At 45.6% G+C, this 25445-nt stretch overlaps 1 protein-coding gene across 4 annotated transcripts in view; it reads right to left on the reverse strand.

Annotated features, from left to right (window-relative positions):
- Positions 1–25445, reverse strand: part of LOC134908895 (cytochrome P450 2K4-like) — a 110845-nt gene that overhangs the window by 53361 nt on the left and 32039 nt on the right. For all 4 annotated transcript variants that reach the window (XM_063915118.1, XM_063915120.1, XM_063915119.1 and 1 more), the window contains one exon: positions 1767–1927. In XM_063915118.1, the coding sequence (XP_063771188.1) occupies positions 1767–1927 (161 nt within the window). The remainder of the gene's footprint in view (positions 1–1766; positions 1928–25445) is intronic.

Raw genomic sequence — 25445 nt, forward strand, 5'->3', positions numbered from 1 at the left:
AACATATCCAAAACTAAACTCATAATTTTCCCTCTGGCTGTTCCCCCAAAACTGCCCTCTGGGTGTTATCCTTTAAATCATCTCTGACCCTCACCCCCACCCTCCCAAATTCACATGATATCTCAATTTAGGCCATTTCCACCTCTGCAGCATCTCTAAGATCAGTCTCTTTCTTATCCCAGACACCAGCAAAACCTTTATCCATGCATCTCATTTCCTTTCCTTTCCAATCACTCAGCACCCCCTCTACAACCTTCTTCATAGGCTCCTCAGCCCCCTCGGAAACCAGTTCAAACTTCCGACCTTCACTTAGTAACCCTGGCCTTTCATACAGTACATCTCCAACCTCATTTGTGTCCAGACTCTCTCAAGATTCCTCTGGTCTTCCTCCTATGTTTGCTCTCCCTATCGCACCACACTCCTCTGGAACTTACTCCCTTGTCATGTTCTCCTCTTCTCCCCAGTTGATCCACCAACTGTTCAGTGCTCCCTTTAGCAGGGTTGGATTAAGAGAGGAGCGGGCTTGTTTGCAGCTTCCGAGCTGACCCCATTCTTTTTCCATTGCACAGTGGTGAGTAGACTCCGGCACTGAGCCATAGACTACTGTACATCTGCGGGTATCACCTCTGCTAATCAACTTTCCTAACTGTTTGTGAGGAAGGAACGTGCAGCGAGATAAGGACACTACACAGAATTATAGGGATTCGGTTTGATATGTCGATGGATGGGATGCCGGCGGTCAGAATACCGACAGCAGCATCCCATCAATCAGAATCCCGACAAGCCCCCAAGAAAGTACTCTAACCCTCCTCTACCCCAACCCTAACCCTAACCCACCCTTCCCCACTGCCTAAACCTAACCATCCATGCTTGGTGCCCCTTGTAAGTGCCTAACCCTAACCCCTCCCCATCCCTGTACCCTAACCTACACCCCCTTCTAATACCTTAACCTAACCTACCACCGCCTGGGGCAGGACGCGAGCACGTCCCGCTAAAAGTATGTTCGGGATTCCAGGTGTTGGTATTTTGATGCCGGGATCCTGAGCACCATCAGTATTTTGATGCCAGCATTATGCAGCCAATCGGGATTCTGGCGTTGGTATTTTGACCGTCGGGTCAACCATTCACCTACTTCTTCTATATAAATTATTTGTAATGCTTCTCACATAGAGGCAGATGTACTAAGCCTTGAAGAAAGAAAAGTGGAGAGAAATAAAACACTGATCAGCTTCTAATGCTTGGTACACACTAGCTGGTATATTGGCCATTCAATTAAACGTCCGATATATTACACACACATCGGCCGGTGTGTATCAGCGATGTATCTGTGAATGACATACAGTAGTTCATAGACATATCATATCGGCCTTGCAGCACAGCCAATGGCTGATACAGTATATCTGCATATATATTGGTGCATTGCGCTGTGTATACGAAAACCACCGGTACACTTGTCTTTTTTCCAAACACAGCTGTAACATGGTAGCTAGGAACTGATTGGCTGGTACTTCACTTCTCTTGCCAAGGCTTGGTACATCTGCCTCACTTTCAGTACAAGATTGGACAATTCAAATACTACTGTACTTCGATCTCTGTAATCTGTATTTCTATTACTTCCGTGTGCAAGTTTTCATGGTGCAGCGGATGTTGTGTGTAAAGACGCACCGAGATGGATTTGCACCAATGGAAGTGGACGTCTCCCACTGTCTCTTGCTGCAGCGCACTGAGGTACCTTCCTATCTCTATTATAATGATAATAACATTACCGAAACCATCTGTGTTCCTAAAAGCTGAATATTTTCATTGACCAAGTCTAGTAGTCTCTTAAATTGTGGGTCTTCGTAGCTCAAGCGATGTCCCAGTACTATCGCCACAATGATATTGGCCACAGAGGCGTTCAAGATTATGAGGTCATCAAATTGCTTTCCTAAATGAAAAAATAAATAAAAATAATAATAGCATGGAAGCAATGTATTTACACAGTGTAACAAGACGACAACAGAACAGGACAATGAGCTGCTATGCATAATTATAACTTTGGATCTATTTGGAAATTGTTTTGTTTCATTCCCGTCAAGGGCATTGTAACCTAGACCATGTTAAGTTAGGGCACGATCATGTAAATGCAGACCTGGAAAAAGATATGCCTGCTGGGGAGTTTTATATATATATATATATATATATATATATATATATATATATATATATATATACGTCCACTCAACACTTGCTTAATGGCAACGTTTCAGCACACTTTACTAGTGCTTTTGTCAAGCCCAAAACACAGATACAAAACTTGCCAGTATTTAAACCCCCATCAGTGATCAAAGACCAGACGCCAGCACCTGCTTTCAGAAGCAGATACTGCGCCGCATAGGGCATGACGTCACTGTCTCATAACACGCCCCATCAAAACAGCATCGAATACAATTACGATCAATAATCATAAAACACCAAATAGTGAAACAATCAATACACATACAGTATCATACTGTACATGAAACAAGACAATATGATATGAGAAAGGACAAGGAAAGAGTTCCGTCATCCGGCACAGCTGAAATACTTAACAATTACAGATACAAATGTATCTTATGCTGGTGATCAAACGAACTGCAAATAAACACAAGACTGCAAACACTTTAAATGGACTAGACCATCACATCCTTTTAAACAACAAGAGAAATGATCTAAAAGACTGACCAAGGGTCTCATTTAACCAGCGCCGTAACTAGACATTTTAGCTCTGTGTGCCAGAAATTGCATCAGCGCCCCCCCTTTATGTAAAATAGGGGCAGTGCGCGTCGTAGGCGCGCAAAATTATATAGGGGCGTAGCTTCACTGGGAAGGGGTGTGGCCACAACATAATACCAATTCATATTACAGTGCACAGTAGTTTCCATTATTCAAATTACACCGCACAATAGCGCCAATACACCAGGTAGAGCCCTTTTTACACATTACGGCAGACAGCGTCCCCTTTTTACACATTACGGCAGACAGTCCCCCTTTTTTACACATTACGGCAGACAGCGTCCACTGTTTTACACATTACGGCAGACAGAGTCCCCTTTTTACACATTACAGCAGACAGTCTCCCTTTTTACACTTTTACGGCAGACATCGTCCCCTTTTTTACTCATTACGGCAGACAGCGTCCCTTTTTTTACACATTACAGCAGACAGCATCCACTTTTTTACACATTACGACAGACAGCGTCTCCTTTTAAAACATTAAGGCAGACAGCGTCCCTTTTTACACTTTTACGGCAGACAGTGTCCACTTTTTTACACATTACGGCAGACAGCGTCTCCTTTTTAAACATTAAGGCAGACAGCATCCCCCTTTTTACACATTACGGCAGACAGTGTCCACTTTTTTACACATTACGGCAGGCAGCGTCCCCTTTTTAAACATTAAGGCAGACAGCGTCCCCCTTTTTACACATTACGGCAGACAGTGTCCCTTTTTACACATTACGGCAGACAGTGTCCACTTTTTTACTCATTACGGCAGACAGTGTCCCCTTTTTACACATTACTACAGACAGCGACCACTTTTTTACACATTACGGCAGACAGTCCCCCTTTTTACACTTTTACGGCAGACAGCGCCCCCCTTTTTTACACATTATGGCAGACAGCGTCTCCTTTTTAAACATTAAGGCAGACAGAGTCCCCTTTTTACACTTTTACAGCAGACAGCGTCCCCCTTTTTTACACATTATGACAGACAGCGTCTCCTTTTTAAACATTAATGCAGACAGCGTCCCCTTTTTACAGTTTTCCGGCAGATAGTGTCCATTTTTTTACACATTACGGCAGACAGCGTCTCCTCTTTAAACATTAAGGTAGACAGCGTCCACTTTTTTACACATTACGGCAGGCAGCGTCCCCTTTTTAAACATTAATGCAGACAGCGTCCCCTTTTTACACTTTTACGGCAGGCAGCGTCCCCTTTTTTACACATTACGGCAGACAGTGTCCCTTTTTTACACATTACGGCAGGCAGCGTCCCCTTTTTAAACATTAAGGCAGACAGCGTCCCCTTTTTACACTTTTACGGCAGCCAGTCCCCCTTTTTTACACATTACAGCAGACAGTCCCCTTTTTTTACACATTTCGGCAGACAGCGTCCCATTTTTTACACATTACGGCAGACAGTCCCCTTTTTTTTTACACATTACGGCAGACAGCAACTCACACACACACAAACACACACACACACACACACACACACACACACACACACACACACACACACACACACACACAACTCTGACAGGGCACTTACAGAAATCTGCCTGTGTCCCGTTTCCCACCGCCGCTGCTGCTGTCTCTTGCTGGCGGCGCCGCCTTTGTCAAGCTGACGGTGCCGCCTGTGTCCCGTTTCCCTCCACTGCTGCTGCTGTCTCTCGCTGGCGGCGCCGCCTGTGTCAAGCTGACGGCGCCGCCTGTGTCCTGTCACCCACCGCTGCTGCTGCTGTCTCTCGCTGGCGGCACCGCCTGTGTCAAGCTGACGGCGCCGCCTGTATCCCGTCACCCATCTCCGCTGCTGCTGCTAGCGGCAGCGCTGAGATTAGTGTCTGCCAGGGAGAAACATGCGGCACCACCGCCGGCAGTATACACTATGGAGTCTGTGGCCATGCAGGTGTGCTGCCAGATGGTGTGCCCCCAGTGCATTTGCGCTGTGGGCAAGGCACCATCGGCACATACCTAGTTACGGCACTGCATTTAACCACTTAGGAGCCAAGGTGTCAAGTTTTACTATCCATTGGGCTTCTAACATAAGTAATCTGCGGGATCTATCACCACCTCTGACAGAGGGGGGGGGGGGGGTACATGATCGATGATATGATACCTCAGGGGCGATAAATTATGTTTCGCTTCAGCAAAATGTCGTGCAACCAGCTGTTTGCTCAAGCCCGTCGCCAACGCCACCCGAATCACCAATCGGTACTTGGCCATGCGCTCTATGAACGAACAGTCGGTTTTACCCACATACATTTTTGAGCACGGACAAGTGATAGTGTACACCACAAATTTGGTAGTGCAAGTCATATAATGAGAATTTTTTTTATTTCATACCAGAATATGGATGAAAAAATGGGTGCCAGTCTGCATTAAAACTACAAGTAGTACAATGCGGGCGTTTGAATCAGACGTTTCTAGGCTTACCCAGAAACGTGATGTTATGCTTTTTACCCATTTTAGATATATCGGTGTGAACAACGTTGTCTCTTATGCTCCTCCCTCTACGGTAACACGACATGAGAGAAGTATTATGAAGGGGGTTAAGATCTTTATCAGTAGTCAACAGGGGCCATAATTTCTTAGTTTCTCTATTAATTTCAGAACTCATATGATTAAACGTGTTAACCCATACATGCCTGTTAGTATTTCCAAAAGATTTATTTTTAGTGCTCAACCTCTCTGGGGACAAAGCCAACACTTTCTCCTTAGCTTTAATTAGTTCTGTCTGGTCATAGCCACGTTCAAGAAATTTTTCAACATTACGTTAATTTGTCTGATACCCTCAGATCTATCAGAAAAAAATTGTAGCCGCTCTCAAAAACTGGAAATAGGGTAATGCGCTCTTCAATGGGGCTGGATGCGCACTACTTGCTAATAAAAAGTTGTTCCTATCCATGAGCTTACTCTACAAAGGCATAGAAAGCGCCCCTCCAGTCTTTGTAATTGTCACATCAAGAAAATTGACTATTGTCAGTATCAATCGTAAAAGTAAAATTTAACCGGACTATTAGACAAATTGTGAGTCTCAATAATTTGTGTGAATTTGTACTCAGAACCTCCCCACACAATCAACAGTCATCTATGTAATGAAAAAAAGCCAAGATCTTATTAGCAATTTCAACCCTATTATAGAAGATGTCATGTTCCACGGCAAACATAAATGCGTTAGGTACGAAGGGGGCACATTGGACCCCATTGCACACCCGGATGTCTGTAAATAATAAGCTCCATCATGAAAAAAAATTATTCCGTGTTAACACCAACTCCAATAAGGTCAAAAAGAAATCAATGCTAGGCCTTGTACAATCAGAATCAGAATCAGCTGTATTGGCCAAGTATACTTGCACATACTAGGAATTTGCTTTCGGTTTACAGTGCCGCATACACAAAGGGAACAAGTAAACAAGGGGGTGGGAATGTGCAGTCTTCAGAAAAAAGAACCATAGGGAACAGAGTGTTCATTACGTGCAGAAGAATAGAGTAACTGGGTGGTCTACCAGGGGGTCGGTTGGTCAGGAGTTCAGCAGATGGACTGCATGAGGAAAGAAGCTTTTGATGCTTCTGTTGGTTCTGGTGAGAATGGCGCTGTATCATCTGCCGAATGGCAGCAGGTTGAGCATGCCATGGCCAGGGTGAAGCGGGTCCTGAACTATCCTAGTCACCCGTTTTTTTGTTCTAGACAGATACAGATCAAGGACAAGGGAAAGGTTTAATCCGATGATCTTCTCTGCAGACCTGACCACTTTTTGGAGCATGCGCTTATCTCTCTCGCTGGTGGAACTATAACAGACGATTATCAAGGAGCACAGTACAGAATCTACAATTGTGGAGTAGAAGAGGAGCAGGAGCTTTTGTAGGATGTTGAACTTCTTAAGTTGCCTTAGGAAGAACAGCCTCTGCTGCACCTTTCCGATGATGGCCTCAGCATTGAGCCCCCATTTGAGGTCTCGGGAGATTGTGGTTCCCATGAACTTGAAGGAATCCACTAGTGACACTATGCTGTCGGCTATGATTAGTGGGGGAACTCCAACTGTCTTCTTCCTTAAGTCCACTACCATCTCAACAGTTTTAAGTGGGTTGAGCTCGAGGTTTTTGCAACTTCACCACTGGGCCAGCCAGTCCACTTCTTATCTGTATGCTGATTTGTCCCCATCCTTTATGAGGCCAATGACGGTGGTGTCATCAGCCAATTTTATGATCTTAACTGACTGAGGAGCAGTCGTTGGTATACAGAGAGAAGAGCAGGGGTGAGAGGACACAGCCCAAGTACTGGTGGACAGTGCTTGGGAGGAGAATTCTCCCGCTTTGACCACCTGTTTTCTATCTGTCAGGATGTTTACAATCCAGGAGTAGGTAGCTTTCGGGACCCCTTGGTGGTGAAGTTTGGGGTAGAGGACGATTGTATTGAAGGCCGAACTGAAGTCGATGAACAGGACCCTCGCATAGGTACCGGGCATGTCCAGATGCTGCAGAATGTACTGCAGGCCCAGGTTGACAGCATCCTTAACGCACCGATTCGCTCAATAGGGGAACTGAAGGGGGTCTAGTTGTGGGTTATTAGTAAGTAGAATTTTCAACGCTTGAATACCAGAAGCATGAGACATACAGGTATAAAGATTACAAACGTCCACTGAACAAAGAAGACACTCAGGTGGAAGTTGTGGCAATTTAGACAATGCAGTTAACAAACTACTAGTATCCTTAAGATAGGTAGGGCATGTCTGTACACAAGGCTGAATAAGTGCATCTAGAAATGTTGAAATGGGTTGATTAAATGAACCAAAAGCCGCTATGATTGGTCATCCCGGAGGCTGTACAGGATTCTTATGCAGTTTGGGAATCATATAAACAGAGGTCTAATAGGATATGTCACTTCCAAAGCCTTTTTAACCTCAGTAAATATTAAACCCTGTGTATGAGCCTCATTTACAACCAAATTTAGTTATTTTTCAAAAGTATCCATTGGATCTCCTGAAAGTCTTCTATATATATTAGGGTCAGGAAGTTGTCACATTTTATAATCAGCCAAATTAATTATCACTCTAGCTCCGCCTTTGTCTGCTTGGCGTATAACTATATCGGAAGCCAAGTCCTTTAAAGCCTTCTTTTCATCAACAAATTCCAGAATTTAGGTTTCTGAACCGCTGGCTTTTCCTGTATTTTAATATCAAGCATCCGCGTAAACATTTTCAGTGGTGCATTGTTGCTGACTGGATCAAAACTAGACTTTTGTTGTAAAGCCTGCAGCTGAGGCGGTATTGTCAAGGATTTAAGCGTTTTTTCTGCAAAAAATTCTTTTAATTTGACACTCAAACTTCCATTGTAAATTATTAAATGGCACCGTAGGTATGAATGATAACCCCTTGCTTAATACTGCTGTTTCAAAAGAAGACAAAGTTCTATCAGACAAGTTAAAGATTAGTTTTTTCTGCCTTTTGGAGGCTTGGCAGCTCTTCCTTTGCTTCTCGTTTTGTTTACTTCTCCGGATGAACTTTGTTCTGGATCTAAAAAACGCGCCCTGGTGCGTCTCCCTATAGGGGATCCACTCATACCTTGTTTTCTACCTGTATGTGTAGCATCACTATCGCTACCAGTGGTGCCAGTATCATCAGATGTATCAAACTGTGATTTCTTAAGAGTTCTTCTAAATAAAGGCCTCTGATCATCTCGCTGGTAGGCTCCGGTGAGCCATGCATAAACCCGCTGTTGGGCATAATCCAAATTCACCTTCTTATGTTTTTCATTATTTTGTTTATGCAATCAGATTATTATTGAAACAAGACAGCAAAATGTCATGACTGAGGTTTTGTGAACCCGGTGTTAGTGAAGTCTGTGCGGGCGACTGGAGGATTATATGAATACTACCACTGACCTGGTTTGGGAGTGTTGTGGACTCTGGGTTTCTTCCGATGACTGGGAAGAGGAACCGCAGCAGAGATGGGCGAATCTAGGTTCTCCTCATGCAGGATTAGGTCGGCAGACAGGAGGCACGTGTGGACGCTGAAGGTCTCCTGAAAGACAGAACTGGAAAGGCGCTGATGAATCAGTGAAGATACCAGGTACAACTGTGCTAAAGTGCACTGGGTGCTTGGAGACACTGAGATGCTTGGAGACAATAAGGTGCTAGGAGGCGCGGAGGCGCTTGGAGACACTGAGGTACTAGGAGGCACAGAAGTGCTTGGACGCACTGAGGTGCTTGGAGGTACTGGGGTGCGTAGAGACACTGGGGTGCGTAGAGACACTGGGGTGCGTAGAGACACTGGGGTGCTGGAAGCACGGAGGTGCTGAGGCACGGGGGTGCTGGAGGCATGAGGTGCTGGAGGCACGAGGTGCTGAGGCACAGGGGTGCTGGAGGCACGAGGTGCTGGAGGCACGGAGATGCTGGAGGCACGAGGTGCTGAGTCACGGAGATGCTGGAAGCACGAGGTGCTGAGGCACGGAGGTGCAGAGGCACAGAGGTACTGAAAGCATGGAGGTACTGGAGGCACAAGGTGCTGAGTCACGGAGATGCTGGAAGCACGGAGGTGCTGAGGCACGGGGTACTGGAGGCACGAGGTGCTGAGTCACGGAGATGCTGGAGGCACGGGGGTGCAGAGGCACGGGGATGCTGAGGCACGGAGGTGCAGAGGCACGGGGATGCTGAGGCACGGAGTCCTCAGGTATACGGGAGCTCTGGAGATCACAACTTTAGGGAGCTCAGCTTTAAGGCTCACACATAGCTGTGTGTGACACGAGGAACTGGCCCAGTTTCTAACTCAGTCTCCCAACTTATACTTCCTGGTCCTTGGTGATTGGTGAGCAGGATTAGGTGATGCAGAGAGTCTCAGACTGGCAGAGGATTGGACAACTCTGGTTCAGGTGAACAGTCACTGTCATGTGACTACTCTAGACTAGGCTGTGATGTAGAATGAGGCCTAGTAGGCCGAGAGAACACTGAAGCCTGAACTTCAGATTACTGAATTCAGCCTCACACAGGAGATCACCACAGGTGGAGCTAATTAACTATTACCTTTCAGGGAACTCAGGAAAACTCATAGTGCTGACAAGCTGTTTAACTCAGTGAGTAAAAGACACAGGATCCGGGACAGATGGCAGGGGTAAGTCACCAAATATGAAACCTACAGTCAGGATTGTGACAGTATCCCCCTCTTCAAGGGTGGACTCCGGACACCCGTCTTGAATCCTAGGGGAACATGATGAATAACTTGTACACAAAGCTTCTAAAAAGTGGAAACCAGAGGGTCCAGAAACAAAACTTAAGCTGGATTCTTTAAAAGTCTTCCTGATCTTCATCTTCAGAACAGGTAGACCATCCATCATAGACAAGACTGGAATTTCCTTCATCAGAAAGGACTGAGGAATAAACTGTAGAAGGTTCCTCTCCTCGTTTTGTAGTGCAAGAAGATTGTGCTTTCGAAGCTAGCACTCCACTGAGGCTTAAATTAAATCTTGTTCTATAACGAGGACTTTTCATACAGAGACCTGTAGAGCTTTTTGGTGACTCTGAAACCTCTTCATGCGTGGAAGCATAATAGGAAGGAACAGCACCTCCCAGGAAAGGAGTAGCATCATAAACTGGATCAAATTCAGAGTCTGAGTCCAAGTCTAACGGAAAATACGAATCTCCTTTAGATACACAGTTTGAAAATGACCAAGAAGTGCACAGTAACTTTGAATTCTTTGGCAGAGAACTTAGTATTGAGCTAGGAGAGACTCCTACATGACCAACCTGAATGGTCGGATTCTTACGGAAGGAGATACTTGGATTATCTTTGGCAGGACTGCACAAACTTACTTTTGTATCAGACTGTTGTAGTTTGAATGAAGACGAACTGAGATTCTTTTTGGAGCATGATCTTTTAACTGAGTCAGATTCCGAGGACTTTGGAGTAAATTCTTTAAAGACTGCATTACTAAAAGTCTGTAAATCATGGAACACAGGATCATTCCTCTCAAAAAGCATGTTGGCCCACTCCAAAGCTCTTCCTCTGAATGCCAGGAACAGATATCGAGTAACGTTGGAAGGAGTTACTGCACCTGAAGGATCAGACTCCATCAGAGAGAGAAACTGTTCAACCAGAGCGGCATATTGCAATAAATCTCCATCAAAGTAAATAGGTGATAAACCATCAGACGAAAACTTAGAGGCTGGAACTGGAGAAATCTTTGGCTGGACGAGTAGTACTGGATTGGATCCGAGGATACTTGAATTGGCTGGAGCCAAAGGAGACTGACCAGGCTGGTCCTGGAGTATCGCTGGACCGGATGGAATCGGGACGGACAGACCAAGCAGGACCTGGGGTATCGCTGGACCTGCTGGAACCAGGACGGACTGACCAGATGGAGCCTGGACTATTGCTGGACCGGCAGGAGCCCCCTCTTCACGGGGCTGAACTGAGGCAGGAGCCCCCTCTTCACGGGGCTGGGCTGAGGCAGGAGCCCCCTCTTCACGGGGCTGGGCTGAGGCAGGAGCCCCCTCTTCACGGGGCTGGGCTGAAACAAGAGCCCCCACTTCACGGGGCTGGGCTGCACTCTGTAGACTCTCTGGCTGGGCAGCACTCTGTAGACTCTCTGGCTGGGCAGCACTCTGTAGACTCTCTGGCTGGGCAGCGCTCTGTAGACTCTCTGGCTGGGCAGCGCTCTGTAGACTCTCTGGCTGGGCAGTACTCTGTAGACTCTCTGGCTGGGCAGCACTCTGTAGACTCTCTGGCTGGGCAGCACTCTGTAGACTCTCTGGCTGGGCAGCGCTCTGTAGTCTCTCTGGCTGGACAGCGCTCTGTAGTCTCTCTTGTTGGGCAGCGCTCTGTAGTCTCTCTGGCTGGGCAGTGCTCTGTAGTCTCTCTGGCTGGGCAGCACTCTGAAGACTCTCTGGCTGGGCAGCGCTCTGAAGACTCTCTGAACCCCTCACTGGGGCTGAAGACACGGACGCCCCTCCTTGGGCTGAAGACACGGACGCCCCCCCTTGGGCTGAAGACACGGACGCCCCTCCTTGGGCTGAAGACACGGATGCCCCTCCTTGGGCTGAAGACACGGACGCCCCTCCTTGGGCTAAAGACACGGACGCCCCTCCTTCGGCTAAAGACACGGACTCCTCTGACACGGACTCCTCTAAATGGCTTCAACATTCTTCTCTGGACACCCAACTTGGGATAAGGTCTTTTAATCACCGGCACCCAGTCATAAATTTGAGTCTCTTTCAGAGTAGCCATCTTGATATCCCTGTCAGCAGTAGCAGGATCGGCTACTGTGGATGACTTGTAGACATGAGCACTGTGATACTGAGATTTGTCACCATTCCCTGGCTTACGAAGAATGCAGTCTTTAACAAAATGACCAGAATTTCCACAGTAAAGACAGAGGTGTAGCTCCCTACGCCGCTGACGTTCAGCTTCAGAGAGTTTGGGCCGTAGATAGCTCTGATGAACAACTTTTCCTTGCACAGAGGAAGAGACTCTATTAACTGGATGGGACAAAATAGGATCAACAACGTGGGTAGTATTCCTGAAGAGATCAGGCATCGCAGAAAGAATACTAGACAAAAGTTTTTGTAACTGTAATAACATCTGGTAGAAAATCTGCAGTTGGTCAGGAGTCTTAGTGCAGAAGGTCAGAGAATCTCTGGAGAACGAATTCCGCTGCAGACACTGTGCCAATTGATGCTGAGTTGACTCCAGACCTTCCAAGCGTCCTGCAATATTGCTTAGGAGGTCCTGCATCAGACAAACACTTTCAGCCGGGTCCATGTGGCCAGTTTCTACTGTCATGACTGAGGTTTCGTGAACCCGGTGTTAGTGAAGTCTGTGCGGGCGACTGGAGGATTATATGAATACTACCACTGACCTGGTTTGGGAGTGTTGTGGACTCGGGGTTTCTTCCGGTGACTGGGAAGAGGACCCGCAGCAGAGATGGGCGAATCTAGGTTCTCCTCATGCAGGATTAGGTCGGCAGACAGGAGGCACGTGTGGACGCTGAAGGTCTCCTGAAAGACAGAACTGGAAAGGCGCTGATGAATCAGTGAAGATACCAGGTACAACTGCGCTAAAGTGCACTGGGTGCTTGGAGACACTGAGATGCTTGGAGACACTAAGGTGCTAGGAGGCGCGGAGGCGCTTGGAGACACTGAGGTACTAGGAGGCACGGAAGTGCTTGGACGCACTGAGGTGCTTGGAGGTACTGGGGTGCGTAGAGACACTGGGGTGCGTAGAGACACTGGGGTGCGTAGAGACACTGGGGTGCTGGAAGCACGGAGGTGCTGAGGCATGGAGGTACTGAGGCACGGGGGTGCTGGAGGCACGAGGTGCTGAGGCACAGGGGTGCTGGAGGCACGAAGATGCTGGAGGCACGAGGTGCTGATTCACGGAGATGCTGGAAGCACGAGATGCTGAGGCACGGAGGTGCAGAGGCACAGAGGTACTGAAAGCAAGAAGGTACTGGAGGCACGAGGTGCTGAGTCACGGAGATGCTGGAAGCACGGAGGTGCTGAGGCACGGGGTACTGGAGGCATGAGGTGCTGAGTCACGGAGATGCTGGAGGCACGGAGATGCTGGAGGCACGAGGTGCAGAGGCATGGGGGTGCAGAGGCATGGGGGTGCAGAGGCACTGAGGTGCAGAGGCATGGGGATGCTGAGGCATGGGGGTGCAGAGGCACGGGGGTGAAGAGGCACGGAGGCCACAGGGATACGGGAGCTCTGGAGATCACAACTTTAGGGAGCTCAGCTTTAAGGCTCACACATAGCTGTGTGTGACACGAGGAACTGGCTCAGTTTCTAACTCAGTCTCCCAACTTATACTTCCTGGTCCTTGGTGATTGGTGAGCAGGATTAGGTGATGCAGAGAGTCTCAGACTGGCAGAGGATTGACATCTCTGGTTCAGGTGAACAGTCACTGTCATGTGACTACTCTAGACTGGGCTGTGATGTAGAATGAGGCCTAGTAGGCCGAGAGAACACTGAAGCCTGAACTTCAGATTACTGAATTCAGCCTCACACAGGAGATCACCACAGGTGGAGCTTATTAACTATTGCCTTTCAGGGAACTCAGGAAAACTCATAGTGCTGACAAGCTGTTTAACTCAGTGAGTAAAAGACACAGGATCTGGGACAGATGGCAGGGGTAAGTCACCAAATATGAAACCTACAGTAAGGATTGTGACACAAAACATACAAATCAGTACAGATATCTGAACTGTGATATAATAGCAAAGAGTATAAATGTCTAAAGATAAAGGACATACGCATAGCCCAAAGTACAATATGATTAGACAGATTTGAAACATCAGATAGACATACCATTCCACTTTGCTGCATATATAAAACATCAATGTAAATCAATATCAATATGAAAATGGAAAAAGACCAGAAGAGTAGAAAGTAGAAAATAGCCAAGAGGACAAAGGAAGAAAGAAGAGATACTTATGTCATCCTTGGGGTCATAACAGGAGGAAGGGGGGGTGGGGGGTGGGGGGGCATAGTCTGAGGTCTCGTTAAAGCATATCCATGCATGTGTACCAGGTGGTATTAGTCAGAAGAAGAGAATTTGATGAGGACATAAGGTCTTCCATTAGCATATATTGGTCTATTCTCCGGAACCACTGGAAGATAGGAGGATGGGTGGAGGATCTCTAGAAACACAATACGGTTGCCCTTGCAGCATTCATTAAATGTCGAAATAATGATTTTGTAAACTGCGACATGGGCATATCCATGAGATTAAGCAGCCAAAACTCTGGGGTATCTGGCAAAGAATGACCAGTGATTATCATTGATAACCTCCTGATTGCCTGCCAATAGTTTGTCAGTTCTGGGCATAGCCACCAGATATGGAGTGGAAAACCCCGTTCCCGATTACATCGCCAGCAGAGATCAGATAATGGGGCCAATTCAGCAGAATTTGCTATCCTTTTGCACGCATGCTGGGGCCCGCCCATATTTGAAAGTTTGCTTTAAACCTAGGAAGAAGGGGGAGGAAATTAATCTTAAATAGATTACTAGTATTTGAGGATAAAAGAACCCCTAGATATTTGATATGGGAGGGATGCCAAAGGAACTGAAAAGAATCCTTAAGACCAGCAACAGTACTCTCAGGTGTTGAGATATTAAGGGCAACCGATTTAGTATAGTTAATTTTAAAATTAGATACAAGGCTAAATCTGTGAAACTCATGCATAAGAGCAGGGAGAGAAGTCACAGGTTCAGCAATTGTGGTTAGGAGATCATCCGCAAATAGTGCAAACTTGTAATCATGATCTCCCACCTCTACACCCATAATATCTCTGTTGGCTCGATTGCCCTTGCCAAAGCCTCCATGCACAATACAAAAATCACAGGTGATAGGGGGCAACCTTGACATGTACCAGTGCGTATCATAAAAGAATTTGAAAGGTCCCTCGTTAATCCGAACCCTTGTAGAAGGGAAGCGATATAGAGCAAGTATGCCGTGTGGACAGTGAGAACCCAATCCCATGCACTGGAGAAGACCTTCCATGAACTGCCAGTCAATCCTATCGAAGGCCTTCTCCGCATCAGTGGACAAAAGAATCACATGCTGTTTCCCTCTTTTGACATGGTGAATAAGGTCAATGATTTTAGACGTGTTGTCTTTGGTCTCCCTTCCCCTAACAAATCCTACTTGATTATCATGTATCAAACAGGGAAGAAGAGAACTCAGTCGAGTAGATAATAGTTTGGCAAACAATGTTACATCATTATTTAGCAAGGAGATAGGTCTGTAGCTAGCACACTGATTGGGATCCTTACCCTCTTTGGGAATTCTAGTAATGTGAGTTTCAAGAGCTTAACGGGAGAACCCATACTTTTCAGAAACTGCATTGCAAGCCCTCAGGAAAAGTGGCATGAGAGAAGTGCAAAATGTTTTATAGTATCTCACAGGGAAGCCATCTGGTTCTGGACTCTTCCCAATTGGCGTAGCTGACAGCGCCCCTTCCAATGCCTCAATAGAAAACGGTTGTAAAAAAAAAGGACAAGTCTTCTTCTGTTAACTGTGGCAAATTGACAGGAGAAATAGTTTTCAATTGCCTCTCGATGATTAGGAAGAGCACTGGGAGCTTGGTCTTTTTATAAATTGTGTAAATTTTTATAGAAGTCTTGAAAGGCTGCAGCAATCTGAGGAAAAGAATGGGCTTTATTAATGGGCGTGGAATCACGCACTGAGTGAATATAGGATTGCAATAGTTGAGCTCGTAGAGCCCTAGCGTGCATGGAACCGGGTTTATTGTCCCATAAATAGTATTTATGTCTACATTTATTCATATCTAATTTAATTTTATTTTGGAGAAATATTTTAAGGGCAAGTCTGGCAGCGGTAAGTTCTTGTAGGACAGTCGCATCTAAAGAGGATTTATGGGCTAATTCTAGAGACCTAACATGGCATAAGAGTTGCTGTCGCTGGGCTTATCTCTCCTTTTTCAATTGGGACCCCAACTGTATACACTTGCCCCTAATCACGCATTTGTGCTCTTCCCAAATTATTATAGTAGACACATCTGGCGTCACATTAAGAGAGACATAGTCATCAATGGCTTCAAGTTTAAAATGAGAGTCGTGCAACAGAAGTTTATTAAGTCTCCATGTCCACGGTCAGGGAGATGGGTCGGGAGTGCTGATAGTGGCATAAACAGGACCATGGTCAGACTACGAGATATAGCCAATTCGGCTATGTGGGAAATTATGTAAATATCTGTGATCAACAAGAAAGTAATCTATATGGGAATACATGTGAGGGGCAGAAAATAAAGTATAATCTTTAACCGAAGGATGGTGAATCCTCCAGCGGTCTATCAACTGATATTAATGGAGCAGTTGTTGTATCCTCTGGTGATCTCTCGTTAGAGTACGAGAAGTCCAGAAGGGCAGTCTAGACCAGGTTCTAAAAACCAATTAAAATCCCTGCCCAGTACCAAAAGTCCATCTCCCAGTGGCTCAAAGAGGTGTAAGATCTTGCTAAGAAGCTGCCGTTGGTTCCGATTAGGAAAGTAAACATTAACGAAGGTATACATCTGGTAAAAGAGCTTGCATTTTAACACCTGGCATCTACCTTCTATTAAAACATGATGAGAAAACTCAGAGACAGGTAGGTGGCAGGAAAGGACTATTGCTACTCCCAAGGATTTACTTAGGGGGTTATTACTGCAGAATACCTGAGGGTAGTAGTAATTTCCAAGTTCAGGGGATGCTAAGTACTTGAAATGCATCTCTTGCACAAAGACCACATCTACCTTGTCAGAGCGCAACTCACGTAATGAAGTGGGCTGCTTTTCGGGGATATTCAGACCTTTCACATTAAAGAACACAACTTAATATCCATGAGGGTCAGGAGGAGAATCAATGCGGAGGAAGCATCAAAGAGAGAACCCAATTGTACAAGATCCCACCCAGGATGGCCTTCCCAGAGAAAGACGGCACTGTTAGGTTCCTGGTGCTCAGAACAAGGGAGATGTTGCGTAGTGAGTCCAGAGCACCAGAACGTGACGCTGAAATAAGGTGTGGTGTGGAAATAGCCCCTAGCACCCTACCTCCATTGTTTCACCCGTGTGGTCAGTTCACGCCTGAGTGACTATGGTTTCTTGGGCCCACGGCAGCCGCGTTTTAAGGGCGGATTAGGTCTGCCCAACTCCGATGCCCCCAGGTCTTAGAGTGAGACAAGGCGTGAACCGAGACAGGATAATAACAAGGGGACCTCTAACTAAAACAAACAGAAGGCTAGGGGCTACTAACAACCCTAAACCTAAATATATGTGCGGCACGCCGCCAAAGGAAAAGAACAACAAAGGAAATGCTGTCCACACGCCGACACAATACTTTTGTGTACCGGCGGTGACAGCATAAGCAGAACCCCCTGCAAAACACCAGTAACAAATATAACCAAAGAATACAGTGGCCTAGGCTGACGGACGCGGCAAAGCCGCTACTCATGGAACCGGTACAAATACTGGCAAATGGACAGGAACCCCCAATGTAGCCGACACAGACTCTCAGAACCGGAGGACAGGAAGAATCCCAAACGACAGACCGGTGGACACCAAGAAGCCAGATACTCGACCAGGCACAGACAAAGCCACAGGACTTCTGGACAGGAACGCTTCACGGCAGGACATGGGATCAAACACTGGAACCGACACATGAACCAACACTGGAACCGACACTGGAATCGACACTGGAAGCAGCTAGACAGACACTGCTAGACAGGAGCTCAGGAACTGGCAGGGACTAGCTCAGAACTCAGGAACTATCACCAGCGTCTGTGTATTGCACTGAGCCAGAATATAACAGAGAGTCCTAATTAATTATGTCGTGCAGCTGCCCTGCTGCACAACTGAGAGGTGCAATTAACAGACAGGTGAGGCTGAACACATGGGAGCAAGCTGCAATTACACAGACTCACCACTGGCAGCAAACAAGAGTCTTCTTAACCCAGAGCAACGGGAAATCCTGGCCTGCAAGACAACTATAAACATAAAATAGGAATGGACCACTACCTGTAGTTCATAACAGTACCCTCTCCTTAAGGGTGGGCTCCGAACACCCCATGACACCCACGGGGAACAGAAACAGAAGTATAACATAAAATACATAACCAAAATGCAAAACAGGAATGAGACACACTGGTCTAACAGGCAAGAAAACAGAAACAAGCTGTGGCAACAGCTAATAACAAGCCCCCCCCCTTGACGGTGGCCACTGGACACAAGACAAGGGGGAATTTTTTTTTTATAACAAGGCAAGAGTCAATAATTATTTCTTTTTCTACTTCTTATTTTTACAAAGTTCTTGAGGTCTGACCAAGGTAATTCCCCAAACATTGTCTGAACTGATGGTACCTCCCAGCAAGGCTGGGTTCAAATCAGAGATTGGTTTCTTAACCTTGGGAGCTGAACTTTCAAGCAAAGTACTACTATTAGAAGAAGACAGAAAAGCACATCATCAGACCAATATATGCTAATGGAAGACCTTACGTCCTCATCAAATTCTCTTCTTCTGACTACTACCACCTGGTACACATGGATATGCTTTAACGAGACCTCAGACTATGGCCCCCCCCCCCCCCCCTCCTCCTGTTATGACCCCAAGGATGACATAGGTATCTCTTCTTTCTTCCTTTGTCCTCTTGGCTATTTTCTACTTTCTACTCTTCTGGTCTTTTTCCATTTTCATATTGATATTGATTTACATTGATGTTTTATATATGCAGCAAAGTGGAATGGTATGTCTTTCTGATGTTTCAAATCTGTCTAATCATATTGTACTTTGGGCTATGCGTATGTCCTTTATCTTTAGACATTTATACTTTTTGCTATTATATCACAGTTGAGATACCTGTACTGATTTGTATGTTTTGCTGCCTTGTTTCAATAAAAATCTGATTGCATAAACAAAATAATGAAAAACATAAGAAGGTGGATATGGATTATGCCCAACAGCGGGTTTATGCATGGCTTACCGGAGCCTACCAGCGAGATGATCAGAGGCCTTTATTTGGGAGAACACTAAAGAAATCACAGACACATCGAACTCTGGACATCGGGTACCGCTCCAGGACTCTGGGCATCGGGTACCGCTCCAGGACTCTGGGCATCGGGTACCGCTCCAGGACTCTGGGCATCGGGTACCGCTCCAGGACTCTGGGCATTGGGTACCGCTCCAGGACTCTGGGCATCGGGCACCGCTCCAGGACTCTGGGCATCGGGCACCGCTCCAGGACTCTGGGCATCGGGCACCGCTCCAGGACGCTGGGCATTGGGCACTGCTCCAGGACCCTGGGCATTGGGCACTGCTCCAGGACCCTGGGCATCGGGCACCACTCCAGAACCCTGGGCATCGGGCACCACTCCAAGACCCTGGGCTTAGGGCACCACTCCAGGGCCCTGGGCATCGGGCACCACTCCAGGGGTTTGCAACTCTGCTTCAACAGGAAAATAAAGAGAGGAGAGAAACATTCTCCTTTGGTTCCTGAATCTATAATGGGGCTCCCTAGCCCAAGGACCCCAATTATAGGACAGAGTGCTTTTTAGTGTGGGTTGTGTGACAAGTACCTCTGCCATAGTACAGACAGGAGTAGGTCTTGTATCCTGACTCAACTTGGCCAGAGGACAGGACTTGTCGCCACACTTTGGCTTGCGCAACTCACAGGTCTGCAGATAGTGGCCTAGCCCCCACAATATAGGCATAAATCTAAGTTTCTGCGACACAGACGCTCCTCTTCAGAGAGCCTGGGCCGCAGAAAACTTTTAAACTTTTTCTCTCCAACTGAACCTTAGGATTCTCTTGTCACCATATTGTGAGCAAGAGTCTCTTTAGAGGTAGATGAACTCTCAACCCCACTCCCCCAGGGTACCCCGGCCAGGGGTCACTAGTTGGATTTTTGATGCCACGGCCGCAGGGCACTATATAAAAGTGACCCCCGGCTGTGGCATTATCTGTCCAGCTAGTGGAGCCCGGTGCTGGTTTTAAAAATACGGGGGACCCCTACTCTTTTTGTCCCCCGTATTTTTGGAACCAGGACCAGACGCAGAGCCCGATGCTGGTTGCTTAAATATGGGGGAACCCCTGTCAATTTTTTCCCCATATTTTTGCAACCAGGATCGGCTCAAAGAGCCCGAGGCTGGTTATGCTTAGGAGAGGGGACCCCACGCAATTTTTTGGGGGGATTTTACAGTGTTTAATTTAAAAAAAAAAAAAAAAAAATGAACCCCAGCACGGATCACACAGATCCGGCCGAGATTCATTGTAAAAAAGTCGGCAGTGTTTTGCTAATCACTGCCGTAAAAATTAAAAAAAAAACACGAATGACATCGACATCGGAACAAAAGAAAAACCCGAATACGACAGCTTAGTAAATCCGTCGTAACAAATTCAAAAAGTTGCAGTTTTACACTTTCGATGTCATTCGTGATTATTCTCCCACCAAATCGGGAGAATTACGAATGTTAGTAAATATACCCCTGAGAGAGAAATGGACATTGCACAGAAAAAACTTAACGATTTTGAAGTGATCCATTTTCCTACGTTAATTTCTGATAAACAGTGTGACTGGAGTTCTAAACTTAGTTCCCAGATTGAATTGTACAAAAATGAACTGATTACATTTAAAAATGAAAAATGTAAGAAGGTGGATATGGATTATGACCAACAGCGGGTCTATGCATGGCTCACAGGAGCCTACCAGCAAGATGATCGGAAGTCTTTATTTAGAAGAACTCTTGAGAAATCACAGTTTGATACATCTGATGATACTGGCACCACTGGTAGCGATAGTGATGCTACACATACAGGTAGAAAATAAGGTATGAGTGGAGGAGACGCATCAGGGTGCGTTTTTTTAGATCGAGACAAAAGTTCAGCTGGTGAAGTAAACAAAACAAGAGGCAAAGTAAGAGCTGCCAAGCCTCCAAAAGGCAGGAAAAACTAATCTTTAACTTGTCTGATAGAACTTTGTCTTCTTTTGAAACAGCAGTATTAAGCAAGAGGTTATCATTCATACCTACGGTGCCATTTAATAATTTACAATGGAAGTTTGAGTGTCAAATTAAATAAATTTTTTGCAGATAAACCGCTTAAATCCTTGACAATACCGCCTCAGCTGCAGGCTTTACAACAAAAGTCTAGTTTTGATCCAGTCAGCAACAATTCACCACTGAAAATATTTACGCGGATGCTTGATATTAAAATACAGGAAAATCCAGCAGTTAAGAAACCTAAATTCTGGAATTTGTCTTTTGATGAAAAGAAGGCTTTAACGGACTTGGCTTCCTATGACGATACAGTTATACGCCAAGCAGTTAAAGGCGGAGCTATAGTGATACTTAATTTGGCTGATTATGAAATGGAGGCAGAGCGACAACTTCTTGACCCTAATATACATAGAAGACTTTCAGGAGATCGGGTAGATACTTTTAAAAAAGAACTCGATTTGGTTGTGAGTGAGGCTCATACACAGAGTTTAATATCTACTGAGGTTAAAAAGGCTTTAGGATATCTATTAGACCTCTGTTTTATATGATTCCCAAACTGCATAAGAATCCTGTACAGCCTCCGGGACGACCAATCATAGCGGCTTCTGGTTCATTATATCAACCTGTTTCAACATTTCTAGATGCGCTTATTCAGCCTTGTGTACAGGCATGCCCTACCTATCTTAAGGATACTAGTAGTTTGTTAACTGCATTGTCTAAATTGCCACAACCTCCACCTGAGTGTCTTCTTTGTTCAGTGGACCTTTGTAATCTTTATACCTGTATCTCTCCTGCTTCTGGTATTCAAGCTATGAAAATGTTACTTACTAATAAACCTTTTGTACAAGGGGCCTTTTTGACCTTATTGGAGTTGATGTTAACACAGAATTTTTTTTTCATGATGGAGCTTATTATTTACAGACATTTGGGTGTGCGATGGGGTCCAATGTGGCCCCATCGTATGCTGACGCGTTTATGTTTGCCGTGGCATCTTCTTTAATAGATCTTGGCTTTTTTTTTCTTTTTTTGAAATTCTTTATTTAGACGTGGTTAAACATGGTATAGAAACATTGTATAAACGAAAGGGACCGGAGGCCAACAGAGCCTACGTCCAGCATAAACCACAGATTTTCAGATAAACAACAGGGTTAGTCTAAAAGGACAGAGCAGTAACATTCCAATAAGGAGTTCAGGGGGGAGGGGAGGAGGAAGGGGAGAAAAAAAAAGGGGGGGGGACACCACGGTATCATCTGTGTTCAATGTATATCCTGGAAATGGTAGGAAGAAGAAAAAGGGGGAGAAGGGGGATCAAGGGGGAGAAAGAAGAAGAGTAGAAAAAAGGAAAAGGGGAGGAGAGTGAGAGGGAGAAAGAGATGGGGGAGAAAAACATAGGGGGAAAAGCAGCAGGCAGTGTCCATGGGTCTGCGGAGTAAGCTAGGGGCAAGGGTGGGGGGTCGGGTCTCTACGTTCAGCAGCGAGCCACGGGGCCCAGACCTGTTCAGAGATGCGGCCCCGGTCGTGGAGATAGTATGTGATTTTTTCCATTGAGGCAATGTGCCATATTTTGGTTTTAAGGGACTGGAGAGAGGGTGGTGAGGGGTTCTTCCAATTAAGAGCTATCAGCGATTTTGCCGCCGCCAGGATGTGTGAGGTCAGTTTCTGGGAAAATTTATTGAGTAGATCTTGGCTTTTTTTCATTACATAGATGACGTGTTGATTGTGTGGGGAGGTTCTGAGTATGAATTCACACAAATTATTGAGACTCACAATTTGTCTAATAGCCCGGTTAAATTTACTTTAACGATTGATACTAACAAAGTCAATTTTCTTGATGTGACAATTACAAAGACTGGAGGGGCGCTTTCTATGCCTTTGTAGAGTAAGCTCATGGACAGGAACAACTTTTTATTAGCCAGTAGTGCGCATCCAGCAACGTTGAAGAGCGCATTACCCTATTCCCAGTTTTTGAGAGCAGCTAGAATTTCTTCTGATAGATCTGAGGGTATCAGACAAATTGACGTAATGTTGTGTAAATTTCTTGAATGTTGCTATGACCAGACGGCACTAATTAAAGCTATGGAGAAAGTGATGTCTTTGTTCCCAGAGGAGTTGAGCACTAAAAAGAAATCTGTTGGAAATATTAACAGGCATGTATGGGTTAACACGTTTAATCACATGAGCTCTGAAATTAATAGAGAAGCTAAGAAATTATGGCCCCTGTTGACTACTGTCAAAGATCTTAAACCCCTCCATAATACATCTCTCATGTCATGTTACCATAGAGTGAGGAGCATAAGAGACTACGTTGTTTACCCATCTTAAATGGGTAAAAAGCATAACACCACGTTTCTGGGTAAGCCTAGAAACGGTTGTTTCAAACGCCCACATTGTACTACTTGTAGTTTTATGCAGACTGGCACCCATTTTTTCCATCCATATTCTGGTATGAAATTTAAAATTTCTCATTATCTGACTTGCACTGCCAAATTTGTGGTGTGCACTATCACTTGTCCGTGCTTTTTATGTGGGTACATTTATTTGGCTAAAACCGACTGTTCGCTCAAAGAGCGCATGACCAAGCACCGATTGGTGATTCGGGTGGCGTTGGTGATGGGCTTGAGCGAACAGCTGGTTGCACGCCATTATGCTGAAGCAAAACATAATTTATCGCCCCTGAGATATCGTATCATCGATCATGTAAACCCCCCCCCCCTTGTCAGAGGTGGGGATAGATCCCGTAGATTACTTATGTTAGAAGCCCAATGGATAGTGAAACTTGACACATTGGCTCCTAAGGGGTTAAATGAGACCCTTGGTCTCCAGTATTTTAGATCATGTCTCTTGTTGTTTAAAAGAATGTGACGGTCTAGTCCATTTAAAGTATTTGCAGTTTTGTGTTTATTTGCAGTTCATTTGGTCCTCAGCATAAGATTCATTTGTACTGCTTCTGTAATTGTTATCAGTGTTTCAGCTGTGTTGGATGAAGGAACTCTTTCCTTATCCTTTTTCATATCAGGTTTTTATCCATGTATTGTCTTGTTTCATGTATGATATGTGTATTGATTGTTTGACCATTTGGTGTTTTATGATTATCGATTGTTGTTGTATTCAATGCTGTTTTGATAGGGCGTGTTATGAGACAGTAACGTCATCTCCTGTGCGGCACAGTGTTTGCCGCCAGAAGCAGGCGTCTGGTGTTTAGTAAGTTTTATATCTGTGTCTTGGGCTTGACAAAAGCACTAGTAAAGTGTGCTGAAACGTTGCTGTTAAGCAAGTGTTGAGTGGCGTTATTTGTTCGGAGTGCCACCATTTGGACAGTTTTCAATGAGAGGACTGCAACTGAGTCTATCTTTGGAGGGCACCTGCCTCTATCTATCTATCTATCTATCTATCTATCTATCTATCTATCTATCTATCTATCTATCTATCTAGCTGTTCGTGAGACCCCACCAACACTAATTGAAGCTGACTTCTTTGCTTGTCATAGGATATGCTTGCGTGGTGTACTCTACAGATGTGTCGTCGTACTCTGTTGTTCAAGTCACGGCAATGAGCCTCTTTTGGTGCGCCAGGTCCCAGCCACACGAGCTTCTTTCTCTCTCTTAAAATATGCATCTTATAAGTAAAATAAAACAGCTGACAGTGACAAAACTACTCTGCTAGTGCTAGACCACACTGATCAATGGGGTGTGCGACATTTGTGCATCTGTGTGTGACCGAGTCTGTGCCTGTGTAGGAAGTGCTACTATGCAGCAGCTGCAGCTTTTTCCTCACACTAACTTCAGCTGTGATTCATCTGCGGCTTTGTGCGGGTGTAAAACTAATACCTGTGCGGTTACAGACGCAGGCCAGAGTCTGCAGTGCCCTGTGAGTGGTGTGCCGCTGTGTCTGTGATAGATTTAAAGGCAGGCTACACGTCACGGAGTGTCCTAGTCCCAGCAGGTGTCTCTGGCTGTATAGACGCTAGTTGTACGAGGACACATTTGTACATATTTCTTATTTTAGCATACAAAAGACCAGTCGTTTCTGCTGTAGTAGAGATGTGTTAGCAGCTGGAATGGTACCAAATAACACATGCATTTGTCATATGTAATGGAATGGCTTGCAAGTTTGGCACAAGTGGGGTGTAAGTGTCTGTCGGTGCAGAGCGGAACACGTCCTGTACTCTGTATTTGTGTGATGAGCTTTTTTCAGGTATAATGTAAGCTGATTTTGCTGCGTACTC

Source organism: Pseudophryne corroboree, chromosome 4, assembly GCF_028390025.1.
Source record: "Pseudophryne corroboree isolate aPseCor3 chromosome 4, aPseCor3.hap2, whole genome shotgun sequence".
In the NCBI taxonomy this organism is placed as follows: Eukaryota; Metazoa; Chordata; class Amphibia; order Anura; family Myobatrachidae; genus Pseudophryne; species Pseudophryne corroboree.